Source organism: Leuciscus leuciscus (genome assembly GCF_965113295.1).
Source record: "Leuciscus leuciscus genome assembly, chromosome: 16".
Classification (NCBI taxonomy): domain Eukaryota; kingdom Metazoa; phylum Chordata; class Actinopteri; order Cypriniformes; family Leuciscidae; genus Leuciscus; species Leuciscus leuciscus.
The window spans coordinates 19,327,416-19,353,084 of record NC_138740.1 but is presented as its reverse complement, the minus strand read 5'-3'; the positions used below and the strand labels follow the sequence as shown (position 1 = coordinate 19,353,084).

Below are 25,669 nucleotides of genomic sequence, written 5' to 3'. Positions count from 1 at the left end.
TGGGTACACCATCATCATAACCAAGTCATAAACTTTTACGATGGCCTCACAAAAGGGCAAGTCATCAAGTGCATGACCTCAAGGCTGGTTACCTGGGTAGCAATGATGTACCATACATGGGCAATGAAGAAAGATCAGTGACTTCAAATCTTTTCCATTACAGCTTATAAGTCTGTACAGTGTGATATAAAATGGGATATAATGGAAATAGCATTTGTCTTCTATATAGTCAATATATATAACAAATAGATGATTAATGGGAGTAAGATTGCAATATCTCTCATATATATCAACCAGCTACAAAATAGGTTTTAGTTTGCAGCTGTCGAGTACTGCTAGTACTGAAGGCAATCTGCTTTGACCTTGCTTTTGAAAGGAAAGACAGCTCTTTATGTCAGACTGAACTATATGTTCCAGTAGATAATGATTCATAGCCACACAAACCTTTCATACATCAGGGTACGCTGTTCTACAGTGGCTATCCAATCCTCTTTTCCATTTGAGGATGGGATACTCCACACAAAGATGAAAATCCTGCCATCATTTACTCAACCTCAGTTCGTTCCAAAATGGCATGACTTTCTTTCTTCTGTGGAACATAAAAGAAGATATTTGGAATGGAAGTCAATGGGCTCCAGTGTTATTTGGTGTCCAATGTTTCCATAGAAGCCAGAGAGTCATACAGGTTTTTGACAAGATTTTTATTTTTAGGTGGCCTGACCTTTTAAGCAACTGAAATTCATCAATCAAAATGCTGGTATCAGAAAAACTGTCTTAAAATTGACTATCTGGAAGTTTAAAAAGAGGGAAAGATGTGCCACAGGTCAATGCCCTTCAGCACATAAACCTCTGCTAGTTTCTCATAGAATACAGCTTTCGTTGCATCATCTCCGTTGGCCTTGGAAAGTTTCGTTTTTTCTCAAGTCTTATGTTGAGATTTAGAGATAAATTTCAGCTTCAAAGATCTCCACTCACAAATAGCAGAATGATGAGCTGAAGAGAGAAAAAGCAGGATCTGAAGAGGATGAGATCTCTTTTTCACTTCCAGAGCTATATCTGAAAGCTCTCACCTCTGAAAGCTCACATTGGTTCTTGGCGAAGACGGAATGGTGCGACATTTGTCTTGGATTTAGAGATTTTTTTGAAGCATCAAAGGTCATTTGAGGATGAGATATTATCAATGAAGTTGAGAACTATCATGATACTTCTGCAAGGAAGATTTTTTCCTTTTAAATATAATATAGGCCTATATATATATCATTATTTAGAAATTTAGCAGTAAAAGTAGATGAAATAGATTAGGAAAGCTGCTACATTAGCAAACTAGTATGGTTAAATGACACAAGGAGGTACTTGGATTGTGTTGTCATAAAGAACATTTCACTCACATTATATGGTTTGATTGCAAACACTCGTTAAACTTTGCCTTTCGCAATATATTCACCAAGAGAACGGTTTAATAAATAAAAACCATAGTGAAACATAAACTTTTATAATACTTCCTTCAGGACTTGCCATTAACACCCGCCAACCTGACAAATGCGGGTGGATTTCAGCATTTCCGTCAGAATTTTTTTAATAATACATTTTTTATTTCTTTTTGAAAAAAAATGTGCAATGTAGAGTTGTCAAAAATATAGATTTTTCAATACATATTGAATATACATATTCAATACTAATTTTCCGCAGAATAGATTCACAAAACCAGCTGCGCTTTCTCATGAGTTGACACACAAGCCCTCCTCCCCTTCACTCACTCGTTTCATTTTCCTCTGGATCAATATTGTTGGTGGTACAGGGCTTGAATTTCAGCATGGTATTGCCCGTATTGTGCATAATTTTACTCAAAAAGTTAAAGTTTTACAAAAAGTTTTACCCCCAAAGTGCACGCACACATATATCTGCCTCTCAGAAGTAAATGTAGTTGTTGTTTTTTTGCTGCTTATTGCCCTTAAACAGTCAAACACACACAAAATAATGTCAAAATGCTGTCTTGGCGAGTATTCACATGGACAGAGTCAGTTATGTTTTAAGTGAACGTAAACAGTTGAGAAAGAAAACATGTGTAACCGAATAATGGGTCTGTGTGTCAGCCTAATATCCCTGCTGCCAAATTATGAGATAATATTACAAATATTGGCAGTTTTCCCCGATAATCGATGTCAAAATTGTGGCCAGTGAAAATGCTGAGTGGCTAGTAACTTTTGGAAACCACAAGTCACAGTGTTAATGTCAAGCCCTGACTTCCTTTCTTGTTGAAATGTCTCATAGTTTAACAATATATGGTGACAAATCACTTCAGCAAAGAAATCTGATTGCCTACATTCTTTCTTTATAAAATCAGAACAATTATCAAATAATTAGTATTTGATAATTCATATCTGATGTCATATATTAGTATATAGCCCTGAAAGCTAACTTCACTGAAAATCTAAACACACACACACACACACACACACACACAAAATATAAATTCACTGTATTGACTCCTTACACTACTGAGGTTTCTCTTACCATAATGAAAGGTGAAAGGTCAGTGCACTGATGATCAGTAGGTCATTATATACAATGACATGTAGCCGCTGGTTTAGATGAGCTTATCAAATATGCAAACGTTAGCTTCTGAGAACTACATGCATTTTACATTTTCAGTTTTCATTTTAACTTTAGTGTAAAGTTTGAGTCATTTTGCTTACATCATTTTTATATATTTAGTAATTCATTCTAGTCCTTCAACTTTTTTTTTTCAGATGCTGTCGAGGCCACATTTCTAATTTTCTAGATACTCTAACATTAAGTCTATATTTTATTTCATTTAAAATTTATTTAAATTACCGAAAACGATTGTTAGTAGTTTTACTTTTAGTTTTAGTTAACGACAACAACACTGGCTTGCAATAACAGCACTGTTATTTAATTTTTTTATTGCAGAACTTTTAAACATGATCAGGAAAATGAAGCGTGGTTGTGTCTCTTTCAATGAACAATAACAACAACAAAAAATACAAATAAATAAACATCCTGGATTTGCGTACATCAAAAAATTACTCTGAAAGAAAAGAAAAAAGTAAAAAGAAAAGCACAATAATAAATTTAAATAATTTATTTGAATAAATCATCAATCAAATCACTTTTTTGTTATTTATAAGTCTAAGGGATGAAATAAAAGAGTTAAATTCTGCAAGAAAAAGAGGAAAACGTAAAGGAGACTTAAGCCATTTTTATTTGTGAATGAAGAATTTTGAATACAAGATATAGCCTAGAGATTAACAACATATTCAAGGGATGGCAGCTTTGGGTTTTCATAATAAAAGATAAACTCTTTAAGGATGAAGGTGTGGGTCACATTAGTAGGTATACAAACATAAGTAGGCCTACTTAAATCAGCCCAAAATGTATTTAATATTTCCTTAAGGAAATTCATTATAAAATCCTTCATAAAATCTATCCTGTTTTTAAATATTCTGATATTGATGAAACTTGCTCTTTTTTTGGTTTTGTTGAAGAAACAGCTTCTCATTTATTTTGAAATTGTAGTATAACCAATACATTTTGGGCTGATTTAAGTACTTTTTGGATAGGCTTACACAACATTTACTTGGCAAAAGCCATGCCTTTCTCCAATTTACATTTGTTACAAAAGAACCCCAATAGAATTTAACCCTTGGAGTAATCTTTCTCTTCATTTGAAAGATTTAGAGAATTTGTCTATTTGTCATCTAAAAGGTCAGCAGCACCACCTAAGCGTAAAGCCGGATAAACACTGTTACCTTTGCTGAACTTAAGGTGATTTTTGCTTAATTGGGTTAAACCTGCTGGCATAGCTTTTATCAAGGTAGTATATTTCTTTGATGGAACTGGAAAGATATGGATATTCAGAAATTGCTCGAAAGTTAAAATGTTACCAAAATCAAACAGCACTGTTTTTAGAATATAACAAATGGACCACACCAACAAACCCTGACGTATATACAACTCGACATCGCCCCTGGTGGTACCAAAGTTGTATCCTCATAATAAAGTATATTGACATAATATTAGCCAATCACAATAATGTTTCCAGGGATTTCCTTTGAACGACACGACCATGAGCCAATCAATAACAACCGCACGTTGAAGCAGCTAATGGAAAGTGTCAGTAGTTGTAAGTGGGCGGGCTCTAATCTTCTCAGGAGGAGAGGGCCAAGTAGTATTTGCAAAGCGGAAAGAAAATGGCGGCCGTGGCTGCGGAGCCAGGAGCTGCTGCGGCATCAACAACAGCGGGGGACGGGGTGGAATACGAACCCGAGCCAGGAGAGCATGTGGTCGACCTAGAGGCACACCCCGTCCCGAAAATGGAGCTTTGTCACCAACCCGAGGATGTGGATGCAGTTCAGGAATGCAGCCAGGTCCAACTGGAAATCAGAAGGCCGGACCTTCAAGCCGCGGGAAAAGCCCTCGCTGCCCATGCGGACGGTGAGAGCACCGAAACGGGGGGTTCCTGGGGCCGCTTGGACACTGCCGAGCAGCCCGTGCATATGGACTACAGGTGTACAAGCGTTTCTGATTACGGGGGCTCCTTCTCGCCGAAGGTGGAGGCTGCAAACGAGGTCAGTCCTCTCGAATCCAGCCCCTGCCTTTTGCTCCCCAGCTCCATCTCAGACTCCCAGCACTCCGTGGTTTTCTTGCATTCCCTTCCCTCTCAGGTTCCGTCGGAGCCTGAAACCGGACTGTCTCTGGCTGTCGAATACGACTCCAATCCCGTGTCAAGCCACCCTACCGATCTGGAGTGTGAACTCATAGGCTTCACGCAGCCTGAACCGGAGCCCGAACCCGCATACGATGCTCTCGGGTCGGAACTCAAATCTCACGAGGATGCTTTTCATGACATCCCGCACCCCTCAGATCACCTGGACTGTCTGTCCAATGCAGAGGAGACCTCGCTTGGAGAATCGGTGGGTCAGAGCTGCATTAGTGACTTTTCTACTGTTTCCAGCAAGGACTCTCCGGGACTTCCAGCGGTAGTGAATCAGTCGCTCATCTCATCGGTAGAATCAGAAGAAGTGCGCTCGCATCCTCTTCATCATCATCATCATCAGAGCTTCAAAACGGACCTCAGCGAACCCGAGGGGGAGTCGGAATCGAAAGCCCCGGTTCTGTGTGCGGAGGAGGCCGACACGGCGGATCGCCTGGTCCTCGGGTCCGAGGTTCGAGTCTCGCTGGATCACATCATCGACGATGCGCTCGTGGTGTCGTTTCGCTTAGGCGAGAAGATCTTCTCCGGGGTACTCATGGACCTTTCAAAAAGGTAAACACTATTTTGCGCAAAGAAATTTTAGTGTCCACTTTTACATTCAGCATACTTCCCAAAGTTGGCTTTCCTATGTAGCTGTCAAAAAGTAAAGAGCGTCTTCATTACGTTTTAGGTTATAAATGATCATTATAGTCTAAAGCAAACTGTCAGTATAGCTTGGAGTGTAGGTTAAGCGTGCAAGTTATTGTTTTTATCTGTCCTTTTTCATAGTTTAACTCATTTTATTCTCCTAAAATGTTTGTTTATAAATATACTGTATCATTTACTATTGTACATAATGTTAAAGGAAAAATATTAATTGCGGCTGGTGTGACTGGCAACGTTTTTTTTTTATATAGGCTACTATTTTAATCAACCTTTTTTATGTATAAATGACGATAGTAAAATTAATTTAAGTATTCCAATTCATAAAAATGACATTATACTAGAATAAACAAAAACAGTGTTGAAGTCTTACTGCATGACACTACTATCACTACTTAAATATTCACGTCAGCTACCCATATTCAGCTAAGTAACTAAGGCTATGTTCAGACTGCAGGTAAATGTGGCCCAAATCCGTAAATGTGGCCCAAAATCCCAAAAATTTTTTGCTCATATGTGACTGATCTGTTTTTCTCATGACAGGCTGACCAGCACAAACCACATGGAATCTGATCTTTTCAATTCTGGTTTGTGCCACTTTCATATGTGATACTAGGCCTACATCCGAGACAGGTCTGAACAGTCATATCGGAATTCATGCGATTTTTTTTTTTTACGTCACTAGTGCAACATTCGTCACAATTTTGTGCTCATCGTTGTCACTTCAAAGATTAAGGTATCAAGACCGCTGTGAAAGGTAGTCAGTGAAGGACAGTGATGTATCAGAACTCACAAGTATTACAGTGACAGCTCTATATACAAGCAAAACACGAGGGCTCGTATTATACATGTTTAAAAACTCGTCTCTTTTTTTTCGCATCCTCGTCTTTGTTTTTTATATTGCCTGGTTTCCGCGGCAGATCACACTGTAAATAAACACGTAATCACTTACTTAAATGCCCTCCATGTTTACTTCTGTATGACAACGTGCTGTGTGTCATCTTTTTATCGTTCTTTTGCGCTTGCGGGTCAGTTTAGGACCATTATCTGTTCACACTGGAATCTGATATTGACCACATTTAAAAAACACAAAAAATTGGATCTGAGCAATATATCGGAATTGAGCACTAAGGCTTGCAGTGTTAACGTAGCTTAAGTAGACACAAGAACATAAAAATCAAGGGGGAAAACAGTGTTATGCTGGTGATTAACACCCTACAAATTGCTCCCACAGTTTGTCTGTCTCAACACCCTTGTTCACAGGTTTTCTCTCAGTGTCAGATATGACTCATAGCTGAGCCCAATTTATAGTGCCATCCATGTGGCCTGCAGTGGGATCTCCAGTCTCTCAGTTCAGTTCTCACTTTAGATAAGTCAACATGAAATGTTGTGATGTTACTGTGTAGGGAAGGTGTCTTGAAGAACCTGTCCAGCAACATTGTTAGGAAGTGATTAATACATCAGCTGGAAATTATGGAAGATTTCTCTATGCTGATAGACCATATAAGTCAACCAATTCATTACACAGGCCAGGATTAGTTAAAAGCAAGATTTTCTGTGATGTGGTTTCAGGATGGAAATTATGCCGTGGGCATAGCCCAAAAATGCCCATCAGCTTTAATCTAACACAGCTGACATAGACCAGGAATTATCCAAATGATTTCTCAGCTGAACCCCTTAGGCGTAAAATATTTACTTGAAGTACCCCCTGAGATTTCAAGTTAATATTTCAATAATTTAATGACTCCTTCGCATGTTCACAGTTCTATGAATTTGGTTAGTGGTCACATGACATGCAAGTAAATGGATTAACTATTTAATCTTTTTTTTTTTTACTAATTAATTTATTTTGACTTTGTATATGGACTTTAAAGTGGACACAAGACTATTTTAAGTTGTAGTGTCTTAATCCACATATCCACATTTGTATTTGAGAAACCCAATCAAATTGAATAATAATAATACTGTTTTAACTGCAACTAAAAACAAAGACAGAAAAAATATTACTGTGAATTACAATTGTACTGTTAAAAAAAAAAATTATGGCTTAGGACAATCATTTTACACTACAAGTTTCAATAATATTTATGTCTTAAATCAGGGGTGCACAATCCTGTTCCTGGAGATCTACCTTCCTGCAAAAGTTCAGCTCCAAACCTGATCAAACACAACTGAAGCAGCTAATTAAGATCTTCAGGAGCTCTTGATAATTTCAGAAAGGTGAGTTAGATCAGGGTTGGATCTGAACTCTGCAGGTAGGTAGATCTCCAGGATTGGGCGCCCCTGTATAAAATTTTTCACATTCAAAAGTTAAAACCCTCAAGCTTTTATATTCGGGGGAAACACTAGTGAAATGCTTTAAACTTCTGTCCTCAAACATATTGGATATTATGTGAATGTATAAATAAAGTAAACCACAAGTGCAAGTTGCATACACTAATGCAAGTTAGCTGTGAACCAAGCTGATCTGAGCTGCTGAAAACACCAGAGCACGAGCTGCCCACCCTTCACTTTGAAATACGCAGCGCATCAGACTATACAGTTGTTTAATTAAATCATTAACATTTGATTAGCATTAGTAAATCATTATATCACTCTTTTATCTGATTCTGGTTTTAATGTCCATCCCTCTTATTTTGATTTCCTTTTTATATTTAGATGTAAAGCTCTAGAATGGTGCTATAGAAATACAATTACTTGATTTAACTATAATTAATTATCATTCCACCAACTCACTAACCCGCTTTAGTTCCCTCACAAACTCCCAGGGGTGTTTGGGGAACCCTGACATGGCAGACCACTACTTTAAAGTAATATTCTGGATTTAAAAGTTAAGCTTAAGACCTCCATTGCACATGCTTGTTTTTTTATTTGTACAGTACAGACTGTGGGATGAAATTAAATGATGTTCTGTACTTCACAGCATGTCACAGATGCTGCTATTGAAGCTTAACTTAAAGTCTTTGTATTCATTTAAGGCCCCCAGCATTGGTATTTTGTGTTCTAACATGTTAATGATGAAACGTGTTACAGCTCTAAATCTCAAACAGAAGCAAATATGTTCTTAATTGAGAGAGTGTCACTAGCTCAGCTAATTTCATGCTTCCTGTGAGTAGGGCCATCTGTGAGAGTGTGGAAAAACTCTAACTTCCTCTCTTCAATTTCCATTTAGTCTTTAATGGTTTCAGTGTAATTGCTCTTATTTTGGAGTGGTGACAAGATGGACATAGATGGATATTCATTCTGTAATTGGTTTAAAAACAACTAATGTCCTGCGTGTGGAATAATTTCCTTCTGAAGGTCCCACTTTTCCTCTGTGATGTAACAGCCGCAGTACATCAACTGAACTTGAACACAGTCAGTGTCATGGCGTTGAAGTGTTTTGCCAGACATACTGTCCAGTTTATTTTTAGCTTACGCTCTTGAGTGCTTTCTTAATTTGCATTTTTCAATGTTAGGCCATTCCCAGTTTCAGTTGCAAGTCAGGAACAATGTGTATTCCTCTGACATTCAACAGATCACAGACTCAACCCATTTTTTTTAAGGGAGAGTACTTCGTTGTCACAGTTTTTTACACTCTTTTATTCTACACCACAGTATCAAAATCACTTGTATTTTGACAAATTCATTGTACTTTTTTACATAGTGATAGAGATAGACAGGTGGCGATTCACTTCTGAAATAAGCTGTATGGTTAGTACTTTACTCTGCAGAATATGAATTATAATTTTTTATTGTAGAGTAAGTTCTTCTTGGCCCAGAGTTGCATTTTATCTGTTGCTGTACTTCTACTTTGACAGTTAATCATCATTATTCCCTTCTGTAGTCATAAATACAGACATGATATATAAACCTAAAAGGTTTCTGTCCCTCTATTGAAAGTCCAGGTTACCAAAACTGAAATCCATTTGAAGGAAGACTAGGCTATGAATGTAATGCTTTCAGACCTCAGAGTAACTTTTCAGTTCTATGACTGAACAAACAACTCTGCTACATTTTGTTGTTGCATATTAGTATCCATAATCTATTAGTAGTAATCCAGTATATTGATATTTGTGTTTAGATTTGAGGAAACAGGTATTAGTTAGATTAGATTTACTGTTCTGTTCAGTTTAACCTTAGTGTCTTTTCTCATCCTCTGTACCTCAGGTTTGGACCTTATGGGATTCCTATAACTGTGTTCCCCAAGAGAGAGTATAAGGACAAGCCAGAATCTATGCAGCTGAAGAAGGAAGCATTCCAGTCAGAGACGGATAAGGGTGTTGCTCAAGGAACCAGTGATGCCCCAATTAAGGACCCTGTGGATGCCCCGGATGCCCCTCTGAAGGACCCTGCTGAGACTCCTTTAGCACCCCAGCCCTGTCCCAACCCTCAACCCAACCCATGGACCTCAAAACCACCTCCTTTGTTTCAGGAGGGGGCCCCTTATCCACCTCCATTGTTCATCAGGGACACCTACAACCAGTCGTTACCTCAGCCTCTACCCCGCAAAATTAAGCGGCCCAAGCGTAGGCTGTATCGAGAGGAGCCCACTTCTATAATGAATGCCATCAAGCTCCGACCAAGACAAGTTCTGTGTGATAAATGTAAAGGGGCTGTGGTGCAAGGGGACAAGCGTGAGACACGCAGAGGCCCCATTTCTGACTGCCGGAGTGACGATGCCAAAAGACGGCGTAATGACAACGTGACGGCAGCTGCTGGTAAGCGGCCCCGTAGTGATCCACGTTCTGAAGAGAAGGGCCGTAGTACTGATGGGCCCAAACGGCAGGGTTCAGCCATACGGGTGTCATCATCCACCGCCTCTTCTCTGGGCCATAGTCAGGTCAAAGGTGCAGCTGCAGGGAACAAAATGGTAAAGGGGGTGTCCACTACAACAACGTCCTCGGCCAACTCTCGAGTGCAGCTCAATGCCAAAAAAGTGCTTCAGAGCAAAAATGTTGACCACTCCAAAGTACGAGAGGTGCTGAAGATGGCCAAGGCTCAGAGAAGACAGAAAGAGACAGTCACAGGCAGTAGCGGAAACACCAAGGCCATAACCAGGGCCGCAGCCCTCCAGGAAGCCCACCAGAAGGTCCACTTCACCCGGCGACTGCAGCAGATTAGTGGAGGTCGAGGTTCCAACCCCCTGCCGCCCAGGATGCGCATCAAGCCCCAAAGGTACCGTAATGAAGAGAACGATTCTTCCTCATGTAAGCCGCCTTGCTTGGAGAAAGTGCCGGGAGGGGGCCGTTTACCACTGCCTAAGCCAGCCGTGCCCCGCTGCACCTCCACACGCTCCTCCTCCTCCTCCTGCTCTGCTAGCCAAGTCGCCACAGCTGTAGAGCCCCAGAGGCCAGACAAACCGATTGAGTCCCCTCTCAACCAGGCCCAACCCGATCCCCTCCCAGCTCCAGAATACAGGGAACCCCAGGCTGAGACAGAGGAACAGGAGGGGCGGGAGGAAAAGCGGGAGACGCGTGGGAGCAAGGCTGGTAACCTAGTGGTCTACATGACCCTTAACCCCAGCCAGCCCGACTCCTCTAGTACATCCATGTGCAGCATCGATAGTGCAGATGACTTAAAGTCATCAAACTCAGAGTGTAGCTCTACCGAAACGTTTGATTTCCCCCCTCCTGGTGATTTGCGTTCGGCCCCTGCCCCTGGCACATCCTCTGCTTTTGCCTCTGCCTCTCCCTCTGCTCCTAAGGACGACAAAAAGCGCAGTAAATCCCTCAAAGCTACCGTCTTTTCCAAAAACGTCACAAAGTGCGTTACCCTGGATGGCAGGACAATTTGTGTTGGGGACATTGTTTGGGCCAAAATCCTTGGCTTCCCCTGGTGGCCTGCCCGCATCCTAGCCATCACAGTGAGTCGCAAAGATAATGGGCTCTTAGTCAGGCAGGAGGCCCGGGTCTCTTGGTTTGGGTCGCCCACCACTTCCTTCCTGGCCATTACTCAGCTTGCCCCGTTTCTAGAAAACTTCCAGTCTCGCTTTGACAAGAAGAGAAAGGGCCTGTATCGTAAAGCCATCACTGAGGCTGCCAAGGCTGCCAAGCAGCTCACTCCTGAGGTCCGAGCCTTGCTAACTCAGTTTGAGACGTGAGGTGATATGTCTTGGTAAGGTAGGCAAAACAGGCAACTGAGTTGGCCCTGTACCCCTTCTGACACATCTCAAACTTTGCTGTACCCAGTCAGCTTTCAGAGTGAAACAGAAAAATGTCAGCCAGGCAACCAGGACTAATTTATTTTTGTTGAGAAGGCAAGAGAAGGGGATTGAATTGAACGGTTTTCATGTTAAGTATCTAATGTTCGCCCCTATGTAACCAGTCTTTTGATCTTGTCATATCATCATACCTTTATTATAATGAAAATGGATGACAGAGATTTGTAGGAAAAGGTTTTATGGGTTCTTAAGTGGCCACAATATTTCAGTTTGCCTTGAACTGAGTTATTCTTGGTCACTGTCTGCTGTTAAAGATCCCTGTAAACATAAAAGCAAATGCTCTCGGAGTAGGATTTTTATTGAGCTTGAATAGCTTTCATGAAGAATTAGGCATGTGAAAATGTCTGCTTGAACCCATTCTCAAATTATTACCAACTAAATGGTGGCCCTTACAAGTCGATTGCTACTCTATCCGCATCCCTAACTTAGCACAGTTAATGCTTCCTTTTGTATGATCAGAGGAAGTGTTATAGGTTCACAGTGTCATATCATTCCTTCTGCATTTAGTTGTTTTTTTTATCACTACAGTGTTTCTAGACAGCGTCGCTGTCCAATCGCCCTAAGATTACATGAGCTAAAGTCTTGGAATTCAAGTTAGACCATCCTTTAATTGTTTTCTTTTATTCGGGAAGTTGTGTAACTGTAAAAGTTGACCCTGTTGGGTAGAGTGCCTCGCTCAGGTAGAAAAAGGGACTTAATTGGTGCTGATCTTTCTCAGACGTTCTGAGACAACTAATCCAAGTTCAGTGATCTGGGCAGACGGCTGTTGATCTGGGCGTGGCTCTTGGCCAGCCGTGGTTGTGCAGCCAGTCGAGCTGCCGTTACGGGGGGGAGGTGCCGATAAGCCGAAGTCACCTCAAGTGCCACTGTGAGGAGAGCACAGCGACTCTGTAAATGCAGAGAGTACCACCTCAGATACGGAGAAACCTGCCAGCCTAACTGTGCATCCTCTTTCCCAACCCCTTGCAGCTACAACATCTGCTTCCCAAGCTCATTCCTCCCTAATCTACTTGCCCTGTTCGTAGCTTTTTTTCTCTCTCTTCCTCCACTTGTTTTGCACCCTCCTGCCGTTGTCATGTTTGTGTCTTCGACTGCTTTTTATATATCTGATTATGGCTAAAATGTTCCTGTTGTTCAGCCAACCCACCGACCACCCCGACTGTCTTTGCATGGATTTGGGAGTGCATATATTATGTTAAATGGAATAATGAGCATTTGTAATGGTTCCATATGTTTATCCAATTTAGGCATATCACATCACGAAGCAAAGTTTTGATGTAGCTGCAGTGGAATGCAAAACTCTTAACTTGAGTTCCTTTAATTAACTCGATTAAAACACTTGTCCACTGTGGTGTCCCGCTGCAATGTGGGACATTGGAGCACAAGGCAGCAGTTCTCATGTGTGATTGTTCGTCATAATTATGGGCCTCTGGCTGGTTTAGTTGTTCAGTGATTTGTTCCGATGCCAGTATTCATTGTCTCTCATCTGAAATGTTTTGGTAAGGATTATTGTGTTTTAAATTTATTTGTTGTGCCTGAACTTTATTTTCTGTCATTTCACTATTTGCATAATAGGTCTGAAGGTCTAGAGTTCACATTTGTATGTAAAACTGTTCAAAATGTATTTTACCTGATTGATTGATTGATTGATTGATTGATTGATTGATTGGAAGATGAAAGGCCTGGATCTTATTTCAATGCTGAGAACCAACGATTTTATTTGTGTGGATGAGCATTAACTTTTTTCTTGTCTGTAATCATGGTTCTGTCCTTGCATTGCATACCCATTCGCATCTTGAACTGTCCAGTTTTATTTACACATCTGAGAAGGGAAATATACTGTATGATATCTGGGTCTTTTCAAATATGACTTGCAGGTAGAGATCAATGACTTGAGGGAGAAAAAAACAATGCTTGGTAGACCACACTGACTGACTGATGGAGGTTTGTGTAAAGGAGTAAAAACGGTATTTATTTTGGTGGTTGGCTTTGTTTTATTTCAGCATCTTTTTTACTTTTATTTCTATCTGTTTGCAGGTCAGAGAATGCTGTAAAACCATTGAAAAAAAGTAACAGTTGAAGATATTGTGTACATGTTTTCTGATGTTTTAAGAGTATATAAATAAACTGTGAACTTCAAGAATTTTATCTAGTTGTCATTATTTTTGTATTTTATCTTCCTATTATCATTTCTCACTCCAAACCATATTTGTCTCAGGTGTAAGCCTAGTGCACAACCCTGCTTTGGGAAAAGCTGTTTTTCTAAACTGAAAGTTTTACTTGATAAATTATGACAGCCTTACCAAGACTGTTCTGTCATTTCACAATTATCCAATGCATGAAAACGCCAGATTTTCTTACCTGCAAACAGATGAGAAAACAGTAGGGCAAGATTTAACAAAAATGTGTCAGACTTTGTTCTACAAAGTAAATTTAGTCTATACTAGACAGTAGTTCAGTTTACACTAGACAGTTAATTAAGCTTCACAGGGTTGTCTTAAATAGTCTTACTGATTTGTAATTTTGGTGGCTCTGTGCCGTGCCGTCCCGTCCACGTGGTCTTGGCTTCTTTCTTTTTTCTTTCTTTTAGATCAGACATTACAATAGAAAAACAGCTTTGCATGGTTATCAATCATATGAAACAATGCAAAGTGACCTTAATTCCATCATATGTTTGATTTGCTTTTGAATATACATGTTTAGTTGGTCTAAAAAAGTTTTTTTTTATGTGGTTCCCTCCCTGGCATCATATGAGCAAATATTCATCCATAAATTGTAAATAATATAGAGAATGTAAAGCTCATCCATTTCTAGATTTATATTATTTTTATTTATTTTTTGAGATTCTGTGAATCAAAAATTCTGTACAATAATGTCAGTTTTGGACCAGGAAGCAAGTCAGTATTATTCCTAAATCAAAGTCAGATTAAGCCTAAAAGAAACCATTTCAATGGTTTTAAGCGCAGTAGGTCTATGGTTCACCGTACCAACACAATTAGTAAAGGGAATATTTTCTCTGTTCTTCAACTGACATCTGAAAAGCAAATTAAGACTTATAGTTGGTCAAAATACTGGTTACTGTATACTGCGTTTCTCACATTATTCTTTAGGCCCGAGAATCTTAATGTGTATATCGTTTATAAATAATAATTTAATAATCCTGAGGGAAAAAATTCTGACCTTCTGTTGTCTTTTTTTTTCTTTTTTCTGCAGTGCTGCAACTCTGAAGAGCTGCTGATTGGTCTGTTGCCTAGAGCACTTCCATTGGTCTAGAGCCAGTTGGATGAGAAGAGCCATCCAGTTGGAGAAGCAGGTGTAATGGAGAAATTATTTTTATTTAAGAAAAGAATTATATATTTATTACAGTGAATTACAGACTTTCTCCACCTATTTCCTGATCACTCATGCTGAAAAGAACTTTTCAAACCAGACTTTTCTTTGCGCAGGCTTTTGTGTTTAAAGCATGTGAAAGAACACTTGCGAACACTGAACAGCACAGAGACGCAGCCGTTGTGGATTCGAGGTGGTGATCCGGCACACGTTAATGCAGGGTTTTTAAGATAACTTATTAAGATAAAAAAAAAAAAAAAGAATTGATGTAAAAATGCAATAAATAATGCATGTGCTATGTTTCACAGTACAGTTGCAGAGGATTGGGTCTAACTGTGCTTGTAGTCTTGGATTAAATCCCAGTGTCCTTTCCTAACATCTACACTCCTTTATATTGATAAATTCTGAGCCTTAATGCAGTCTAGACTGTTCTTGAAGAGAGCTTGAAGTTTTCCACTCTGTGAGACAGCATACATGAAATGATCAATGCAATCTGTACAGCGTTACAAAAACACTCTGAGCCACTGTTTAGTTGACTTTCTCCTTTTTGTGCTCCCCTGCATTTATAAATGATTTTCTAATCATACAAAGAGTCAAACATGACAGCATCTTTTCTATCTCTCGCTTTTTCAGATTGTTCGCCTCAAGGTTTTCCTATAAATGCCGTAGGCGGAATCATTCATTGCACATGCTAAACCTGAGTCCTGTAAAAAGGGAATTTAGTGCGAGTGAAGAACAGCTTGCTGTTGTAAATACTTGTGTTTCAGTACAATCTGAGAGCTCTCCTGACTATACAAATGAAGATGGGGGTCATGGGCATACATTTGTTTTATTACTGTATTAAATGTGTATCTCTTTATGAAATTAAACCTGTTTTTTTGCCTTGTACCAAACTGTGTCGTAATCTTTAATAAATCATGCTGTATTAAATACAGTCAAAGAAAATTCACAATAGGCAATGCAGACAGGATCTCAAATAACCACTGGTTTAATGTGAACGCAGGTTTGGTTGATTACTGCCATTATTCTCATTGTACACGACTGACAGTCTGTGGGTCACTGATACCGGCTTCACTGCACACGTAACACTCTGGCATGCTGAGAAAATGGCCAAAATAATACAGACTTAAAAGCCACCTGACATGAGCGGATTATGTGATTGGCCAAATCAAATGGAAACAGCTTACATTATTCGTCCGTGACAGGGAATATGATTGGATAGTCCGAACACTTGAACGGGGGAGTTGACAGTTTATCACTATAATAACGGACTCTAGCTTGCTATCTGTTGTTGTTATTGGGATTCTGAACAAAATTAACGGAGTAGGATCCTGTGGTATCTTGGTTGACCTGGAAGTTGGAGGTGGAGAGACCAAAGGGTCGTAAAATCATGTTGCCCAAGTCTTTCAGCTTACCTGAGAAGACAAAGCGAAAACAAATTATAAATATGACCTGCCAATAAAAAAAAGCTAATTTTATTGATCTTCAATATATATATATATATATATATATATATATATATATATATATATATATATACACACACACACACACACTTCGGTTCAAAAGTTAAAATAGAAGTCTCTTGGGCTCACACAGGCTAAATATATACAAATAGGTACAAATATACCTAAATAAAAGTATTAATTTCTTTCAAGAGAAATCTTACGGACCAAAACTTCTGAACGATAGTGTAATTTCTATAAAATAAAAAAAAGAACATTTGCATTTAACACAAATACAGAATTAACTTTGACCCTCCCTTTGAAACAACCTCATTAAAATGCATTAAATACAATTGAAATGTAAAGCACATATGACTCCGTACATCCATAATGAGTGTTTAAATACTTTAATATAAGCTAGACTTCAAATGCAACTCTGGATTTTATGCAACATGTAACAGGGTCCCACTGCTCCGACTCTCCACCAACAAGTTTCTTGGCCTGAAAAAGGTTAAAGACTCTGAAGTGATTATGGAGAGTCTCTGTGACTGGGACTGCAGTGAGATCAATATATAGAGTTAAACAGAAACACCCTTCACTGTGAGCTGCAGTAAGTTCAGCCTGACAGCTACACTGGAAATCTGATCTTTAGAGGAAACATACAGTGTTTGCAACATTTATTAACAGACAGTAGCAGCATGTGCTTTGAGAAAGCATAGCAAAAATAACAAGAAACATTTAACCAGTAATGGAAACAGATATCCAAGTTACACTAGTTATCATATTGCTTTACCTATCTACTAGAGAAACATACAGATCTTATTTTTTAAATGAGAGATCAGCCGATGTTTTATGATTGATAAAATCAGTACTAAATTATTAACACTACATAAAATTTGTATTATAATAATAATGTTTATTATTATCATCATGATGTAAATTGACAAAATGGAATAAAAGAGGAAGATTTAAGACATTTATTAATCTTTCTCTTGTAATTGCTTTTCGTTTTCATTGTCTCATGACTGTGCTGTTGCACTATTCTCATTTGTATTATGATTTTTTTTTTTTTTACTAAAATGATAGTGTTATAATGATAGAGCTCAGCCGATGTTGTTTTATCATTGACACCAATAGTTATTTATTTATTAATGTTTAAGTGTTTGATAACTGATGTGAAAACCATTTTTTGTTTTTCTAAATTGTTTTATTTCTGCTTTTTAAAAACAAAATAATCATTAAACATTAGATTTAAAACCATTTATAATAATATATACTAATTATTATTATTATTATTATAATGGTAATAATAATAAATGTAAATTATGACAAAAGTGGAATACATTTATCCATCCCTCCAGTAATTGCACTTATTGACTGTGCTGTTGTTTTATACTGTTCTATACATCCAATTTATGAACACAAGTCTTTGTCTCAATGCAGTGCAATTTATGGTCAAGTGAAAATATGTATAAAAAATTTTCAGGAAGACTGCATTAGATATTTCATAAATGATATATGCAACAAGGTTTTTTTTCAAGCCAAGGTTCTTTGGTTTATAAGGACTCTTTGAAATATACTAACTAATGAAGTTGACTGGAACTTTCTCATCGCAATAGCTTTAATAGAAAGTGTTTCTTTTTTTCCAGACAACCTTCAAAATGAATAGTGCATTTTGAATACACTGAAACACTCAGACTGATGACATCCCTTCGAATATCCCCAATTCTGTAGCCTTATGCGTGTTGCCAAATTACAGTACAGTCACATTACTTTTTACGGATTTTATATATTACATTTGCTGAAGAAGTATTCGGCTCAGGACACAAAAGAGGAGGACATTGTGCATTCTGATTAAAATTCACATGAATATCTGTATCCTGCAAACAATATGCTAAGATCAACCATATAATCAAGAGTCAATGATGGTCAGTACATAAAGTTTAGGTCATTAGCGCCTAGTTTATATTTTACATGCTCATTATTATGGTTTATTATTTCTACCCAGACTAATCGACTAATGGCTTAAATGAACGACTAACAGTCGACTAGGAAAATCAGCCCTAAAGCGACCATAAAAAATGCATTTTATTTTTTATTTAGTACTGCCCTAAATAAACTAATCTCTAATCTCGCACCTCGTCATGGTGTTTCTGAACTTAGACAGACAAAAATATTAAATACAAAAAAGAAAATGTAATCTTACTCATCATCTCTTCTTTCAGCTTCTCGTTGCGCTCTTCAATTTGCCGTGGCAATCGCTAAAAGAGAAATCAAAATTTAGAGACAATAAATGTTTTTTATTTATTCATCTTATTTATTCATCCTCATGTTGTTACAAACCTGTATATTTTATGTCTTTCATTCAACAAAAACAACTTAATTTGAGGCTGTTATCCCTCAATGACTTTTTATTTTTAAGAATTTAAGATCATGCAGTTTTAAAATGAATCAAACAATTGTGATTTCCAATTGACTCTATAACACATACATTAGAGATGATAAATATATTGAAGCCTAAACTGTGCGTTCACACCGCCGCCGGCGAGAGCGTCAAAATGGCCGGAAGTCATTCCTTTTCAATGAGAGCCGGCGGCGAGCTCCGGCGAGGGCGGCGCGGCACGTCTTGGACGGTGAGGGTGGCGAGGAGAGTTGAAGTCAGATCAACTTTATGGTAATGAGCTATGACGCGGTTCGGCGGCTACCAATCGGAATGTAGAAGTCCTCCACTTGAGAGGAGTCCAGAGAACACAGTCAAGTAAACTTTTGTTCCGACCACATTAGTTCCCAAGCAAAATAGAGGAGAGGTTGATCATGTGAATTCGATAAGGCTGTTTATAGGCAACATTTTCGCGCTAGAAGCTTGTGGGAATGCAAATTAGATTAGCACTTTACCATGACCACAAAAGCCACACCACACAAATGGCTTTTAATTGGTTAATTTCGTAAGAAAACATGTCACTATAATTGTTAAGTTCTTTCCAACGATCAATTTCTTACTTTTACATGTAAAAGATTCCATGAGGTTAACTTATACCCTACTAGGTCAGTCTACACAAATAACGATCAACATGCTTGTTTGCTTTGCGGCGGTGTGAACGCACAGTAATGATGAGGACGAGAGTTCCTCAACCAGAAGGCCGGGGCCGCTGGGGGGCCTCAGCAAATTATTTACTTAAATGATTTAAAATATGACAAAACAATCTTTAAAATTAGCTAAACCACTACAAATCAATATATTTCATATTAACAACCAGGATTTCCACGGATTTGTGAAATTCTGTAAATCCTATGCATGTATGCATGTGTATATACACATACATACATACATACACTGTGTGAAGAACACTCTGGAATCTTGATATTTAACTAGGTGTGTAAGGCTTTTGGGAGTCAAAAGGCCACTGGCATAGAAACACTCACCATACAGGCCTCTCTAGCTGCAGGGATGCCCGGGTCTTTCTCCAAGACAGTTTTGTAGTCCTCTAGAGCTTCATCAAGCTTTTCTGTCTTCTCGTAGAGTTCTGCTCTCCGCAGAATGGCACGGACATAATTTGGATTCAGTTCTATGGCTGTGGATGACAAATACAATACACATTGTCTGCAACGTCTTTGTTTCAAATCACATTTCCTCAGGAAAAGGAAATAAAGATACACATCAGAGATAGAAAATAAAAACAGCCAGTAAATGTATGTTGTGATTATTTCTCTAGATACAGAACACAATGTGAACAGGATATACAGGCTCTCACCTTTAGAGCAGTCACTGATAGCGCTGTCTTTTTTATCCTGTCAGATCAAATTTAAAATAAAGTTAATATGCAAAACTATGAATGAGTAAAAGAACACACTGGAAGAAAAACAATCAAATTTGAGCACTTAAAGTAGTGATCGTATCAAGATGTTTTTACACTAGACTGGTTCCAAAATAGAGATTTTTATTTATTTTAATAAAAAAAACGATGAGTGTGCATTTGATTATAAGAACATAGTTTAAAGTCAGCATGAAACCGAATTTGCCATAGTCTTTTCTTCCCTATTGTGATGTATATCTGAGTGAAATGGCTTCTGGAGTAATAAAAAAACCCCAAAAAACATAGGGCAGGTCTGGGTTGATTGGATCGTACAAAGTTGGGCGTTGCTAACTAAATGGGGGAGGGGAGGTTAACGTTTTTGATTGAAGATTATGAGTGCACATTAATTAAAACAAATAATGATATGAACGGATAAATCATTTAATGTAAACAATGCAATATTCTGTAAAAAATTACATACATTTTGGTTTCATGATGACTTATTATGCAATGCATTACTGTAAGCAAACACTATGTGTCCTCAGAGGACATCTCTTTAAACAAACCTTTACACAGACAGGGCACACCTGACCCACTCACCAGAAAATAAAACAGAAATATACATTCTGTATCTGTACAAAAAGAACCTGAAGTTCACCTGATGCAGGCGTGCGGCAGCTCGATTAGAGAAGAGTATGGATCTCTCTTTACTGTGGCACACAGGACACACACGCAGGGCAGCCGTGTAAGACTCCTCAGCATCTACATGCTCTGGAAACAATCACATGTATATGAGGCTTCCTTACAAAACAAGGAATTTTTCAGCCAAAAAATAAAATAATTATAGCATTATTTATTTATTATTGGAATATGTAAGTAGCTCTTTTCGTTTTGATCACATAAAACCACCAGAAAAGTGTTATAAAAGTAGACTATAAGACTTGTGCACTATATTCAAGTAATATGATAATGCTGGGAAGGAACACTAAAAGTTAAGGTGTTCACCGATTATCATAATTTTGTGCATAATTACTTAGATTTTGGTGTCATTCTATGTATTGAGATTTAACTTGAAACACACTATCGTTCAAAATTTGGGGGTCAGAAAGATTTTTTATTTATTGTTTAAAATATGTATCTTATGTTCATCAAATCTACATTTATTTGATCAACAGAAGAAGCAGAAACAGTGACAGTATGAAATATTATTACAATTTAAAATAAGTTTCAATTTGAATATATTTTAAAATGCGATTTATTCCTATGATGTCAAAGCTGAATTTTCAGCATCATTACTCCAGCCTTCAGTGTCACATGATCCTTCAGATATCATTCTAATATGCTGATTTTGCTGCTCAAGAAACGTATTATTATCAATGTTCAAATTCCAAAGAGTTGTGCTTGTGCTGCTTAAAGGCACAATATGTATTTTTTTTATTTAAAAATATAAAAAATCACTATATCTATGTTATATATTTTTTAAAGTTGTGTATTTACATTATCCCGACAGTTCCAATTAACTTCTAAATCCAGAGAAATTAATATTTTAATTCGAAGACACGGACCGTGTCTTTATATCCGTTTTGTCGCCGTCAATGCCGTCATATCCGTGTTGTCTCTGGTTTCCGCTCGTGCTGCCATGGCAACTGTGTAGTTCGCAATGTCTATTTGCACGCTGTTGTTGTTTCGTTCAAACATTATGGACCATGGCAAGCAGACTTTGGATAAAAAAGGAGAACTAAACCGAGAATCAATATCAGCGCGGTGTTTTCGAGATGTCGAGAGCTCCCATGGACACTATATAAACGAGAGCTCCACGTCCGAGACTTCGACCACTTCTACATGTACTTTATTAAACAGGTGAGCACATTTACATAAAACTAATCAAGGTTATATAGTTCAACAATGATAAAATGTTAGAATATGATCTGTATGTTATTCTAATGTTGATCTAGCTAGCTTACTGCTAGTCTCATACAGACAAACTAACGTTAACACATACATTTCAACACATTCAAATGCAGTTTAGAGTGATAGTGTAATGTTAAACCAAGTGAAACAGCGCTGCGTTACCTCTCAAGTTTAATTTGTCTAATAAACTAACCTGTGAGTAGTAATTCTGCGTGTAGTTCGGTAGAATGAAATGTCCATATTCCTTTTATATCCGCGGGACTCGCGTCGCGTTTGGAGCTGATACCTGTCTCTTAGCAATCCCGAACTGCTTCATATCACAGTCATGATAAAAGCATCGATGTATTCAGTAATCCATATACATTATTAGATCGGTCGGCTTGACGTTGACGACAAAATCCATAATTCATAGCAAATGTTGCGTCATCAATCTACGCCTTTGTTATTGTAAATAGGTTGCGAGGTAGCGACCCCTAGTGGAGAAAAAATCCCATACTGTACGTTTAATATTTTTGTGAAAACTGGATTTTTTTTTTTTCAGGCTTCTTTGATAAACAGAAATCTTTTTTCATATTATAAATGTCTTTACTGTTACTTTTTTTTATTTTATTTTTTTTATTTTTTATGTACTGACCTCAAACTGTTAGTAGTGTATAGTGCACAAGTTACAGACTACTTATATGAAGTCTTATGTGTCTGTTTTAATGGAGTCTTTTATGGAGCTTGAGATATGTGACGAAGCGTCACTGTTTTGAAAAGAGCTGTGTAAGGACTTCAGATATTCTTATTATTTTTGGTGAACTATTCATATGCAAGAAACTGATTTATCTTTGACTGGGATTGTCTTACCTCCACTCTTGAACTGCATGTTGCCCTTCTCCTTCAGCTCTAAACTCTCTTTTCTTCTGCTCTGTAATTAGGATAAGGAAATAATAAATATAAATAACAAGACACAGTGAGCACATCAATGACAATGTCATGAAATGTGATACAGGCTGAACTGGATGTGAAAAACAATAAGAGGAGAACCTCTTTTTCTTCTTCCGTCAGGTCTTTCTCCAGCTCGCGCAGGTATTCCTCATCATACTCCGTCACTTTGACCTCCTCTTCTTTAAATTCTGAATCTGAGTCACTCTCTCTCTTCTCATCGTTCTCCACAAACCTCTCACATTTCTCCTGTTCTTCGTCATCGTCTTCCCCAGGATCTCCTGTTAACGAGTCATGTCTCTTTTCAGCCGACCTGTCCTCGTGCTCTTCAGAATCCTCTGATGATGTGTTATCCAAACACATACGGTCAGTGTCATCCATGTTTTCTAGGCTCTCAGTTTCTACGCTGTTGTCTTTTTCTGTCCTGGCATCTGACTCCAGTCTATCGCTGCGAGCCATCTCTGTGCGTTTAACCTCAGTGTGTCCATCTTCTCCGGGTAATTTGTCCTCACAGTCATAGAAACAGTCTTCTTCGTGGTCTGCAGTGGTTTCTCTGGTCTCCGACACTGATAAGGTGTTAGCCATGGCGGCTGAGAGCGTCTCGGACTCCGTCTCCATCTGGAGTTGTGCGGTCACCACAACCTGAACAGTATTTAAAGTGAAGCAAATGTAAATTACCTCAAACCATATTCACCTCCACCAACACTGCAAAACTATTTACCCATAAAATGATCATACATTTAGCCTATTTGGAAAAAAAAATACAGCATGTCATATAAAGCAAGTATTGAATAAGTCTAAAGTATATACTTCAGCTTATAGTACTATGTAACGTACAGCTAAATGTGCTGAAATATCAACAGACTTTGAATCGCCGTATTGTCATCAACATAAATGGCATGCTTACTTCAGAGCTGGTAAACCTCGTAACATACTTCATTTATAATGGAATGTTTCTTCAGCATTCCAGAAACTTCATTAATGTTAAATAAAAAACGCAATCACAAAAACATTCGACAGTGAAGTATAGTAGCTTAGATTAACAGGTTCAGATCAAAATATCAGTCAATACATAATATTAGCACATGTTAACAGGACTGATTTCACTTCAGAAGCTCTGCACTCGGCAAACACGAATGCATTATTTTAAGTTTAACCTGCATTTATATTAATATTTATAAGTGTTATTAAAATAAGACATTTTAAACAGAACATTTAAGATAAAAACAATCACTCAGTACTTCTTCCTCACCTTCTAGAAATGAGCCATAACGTCTCTTCCGGTTAATCGCGCACTGCCTGACGCACGCGTAGAAACGGATTCTGGGATATGTAGTTCTAGTTCGTACATATTTATCTAAGAGTGATATTTCAAATCTCCAAAAATATAAACGTAAAATATATATCTGAATTGTCTTCATCATTACAAACATTTTCCATAGTGACCAAAATCAATAGTTTCGATGAATGAATGACTGAATGAACATAAAGACCATTGTTTGTGATATTTTAATTGTAAATATACACCAATAATGTACATATCAGCAAAAATGGGACATCAGGTAAAGTGGGACAGATGATTTTCAGTATTGATTGTGCTTTAAATATCAGGAGACAATTAAATGTAAATGAATAAATAAATAAACAAATACATGTTTGTAATGATTTTATGTTAATAATAAATACACATATCAATAATAATGTATATCAGTAAAATGGGACATCAGGTAAAGTTGGACAAACAATTTTCAGTATTGATTGTCTTTTAAATATCAGGAGACAATTAAAGGTAAACATAAATAAATACATAAGTAAATAAATAAAACGACAGAAAGATTATGATTTATTTTATTTTATTAGCCTAATAAATATAAAGAATATATATGCAAAAATGGGACATCAGGTAAAGTGAGATAATAATTTTTACGATTGACTGTCTTTCAAATATCAGGAGACAATTCAATGTAAATATATAAATACTTAAGCAAACAAACACAATTTGTGCTTCAAAATTATTATGTTTACTTGGCTGAGAATATAAAGCTTTTAACAGTGCTCTAACATCAGTTTTCAGAAACTATATGGCTACCATGACAATGTTTTGTAACAATGGGCCGCATTGTTTATTGAATTGTATGGTTAGCATGTAGGGCTAGTTTTTATTTATTTTTTGACCCTGAGTGTATGTGCAACAGTGGTCAAGGCCAGCAGAACATGAATACTAATATGAAGCCAGACAGAGTTTTGGCATGTCTTCCTCTCTCATTTCCGAGTTCTCACTTGGGCAGCTTGATGTGTTGAGGAGCTGAGAGAATGATATGATAGACAGTTCTGGCTCATACTGCAATGTGTCTCTGTCTGGCTCGCCTATGGGCCACCTGGTAGATCCTGGCATGGCAAGAGATCATAAAACCCACTGATAGAAATAAATTGACTTTGAAAGTCAACATATAAGCCCATATTTTTAGTGTATGACTTCATGTTTTCCACTGACAACAGTGAAAATAAAAGTACAGACAAGGACCAAGATAGTAACAGAAGTCTGTGTGACATCCTGGAATGCTCATGCAAGGTCTTGTGATACATGTGATGTGAAATTTAAATATAGAAACAGAGGCGAACGTGACATTCAGGGGAAAATAAGCAACACACACACACACACAAAAACTTTTCAAATGCCTAG

General features: G+C 37.8%; 2 protein-coding genes across 4 annotated transcripts; one reads left to right on the top strand and one right to left on the bottom strand.

The window, feature by feature from the left end:
* The first annotated feature begins 4,055 nt into the window (after positions 1-4,055).
* Positions 4,056-13,722, top strand: pwwp2a (PWWP domain containing 2A). Of its 2 annotated transcripts, XR_014198690.1 has the most exons (3): positions 4,056-5,287; positions 9,527-13,523; positions 13,617-13,722. XR_014198690.1 is itself a non-coding variant. In XM_082141014.1 (2 exons), the coding sequence occupies exons 1-2, from the start codon at positions 4,212-4,214 to the stop codon at positions 11,457-11,459; spliced, it is 3,009 nt and encodes a 1,002-aa protein (XP_081997140.1). In that variant the 5' UTR covers positions 4,056-4,211; the 3' UTR covers positions 11,460-13,722. The 2 variants fall into 2 exon arrangements, 1 of the variants encoding a protein (XP_081997140.1); XM_082141014.1 differs by having other exon boundaries at positions 9,527-13,722.
* A 1,173-nt stretch (positions 13,723-14,895) lies between these two features.
* ttc1 (tetratricopeptide repeat domain 1) lies at positions 14,896-24,297 on the bottom strand. 2 transcript variants are annotated; one of them, XM_082141049.1, is made up of 8 exons: positions 24,239-24,297; positions 23,089-23,628; positions 22,909-22,969; positions 20,807-20,919; positions 20,107-20,143; positions 19,778-19,926; positions 18,561-18,615; positions 14,896-16,324 (listed from the first exon to the last, which is right to left on the bottom strand). In XM_082141049.1, exons 2-8 carry the CDS (start codon positions 23,602-23,604, stop codon positions 16,191-16,193), a joined length of 1,065 nt encoding a protein of 354 aa, XP_081997175.1. In that variant the 5' UTR covers positions 23,605-23,628; positions 24,239-24,297; the 3' UTR covers positions 14,896-16,190. The 2 variants fall into 2 exon arrangements, with proteins under 2 accessions (XP_081997175.1, XP_081997174.1); XM_082141048.1 differs by lacking the exon at positions 24,239-24,297 and adding an exon at positions 23,894-24,194.
* Positions 24,298-25,669: the final 1,372 nt, after the last annotated feature.

Coding starts and splice junctions, on each gene's coding strand:
- pwwp2a (XM_082141014.1), top strand. CDS start 4,212: ATGGCGGCCGTGGCTGCGGAGCCAGGAGCTGCTGCGGCATCAACAACA. Junction 5,288..9,526: donor CTCATGGACCTTTCAAAAAG/GTAAACACTATT, acceptor TCTGTACCTCAG/GTTTGGACCTTATGGGATTC.
- ttc1 (XM_082141048.1), bottom strand. CDS start 23,926: ATGAAGTATGTTACGAGGTTTACCAGCTCTGAA. Junction 20,144..20,806: donor CTGCCGCACGCCTGCATCAG/GTGAACTTCAGG, acceptor TTGATCTGACAG/GATAAAAAAGACAGCGCTAT. Junction 19,927..20,106: donor TATCAGTGACTGCTCTAAAG/GTGAGAGCCTGT, acceptor TGTCATCCACAG/CCATAGAACTGAATCCAAAT.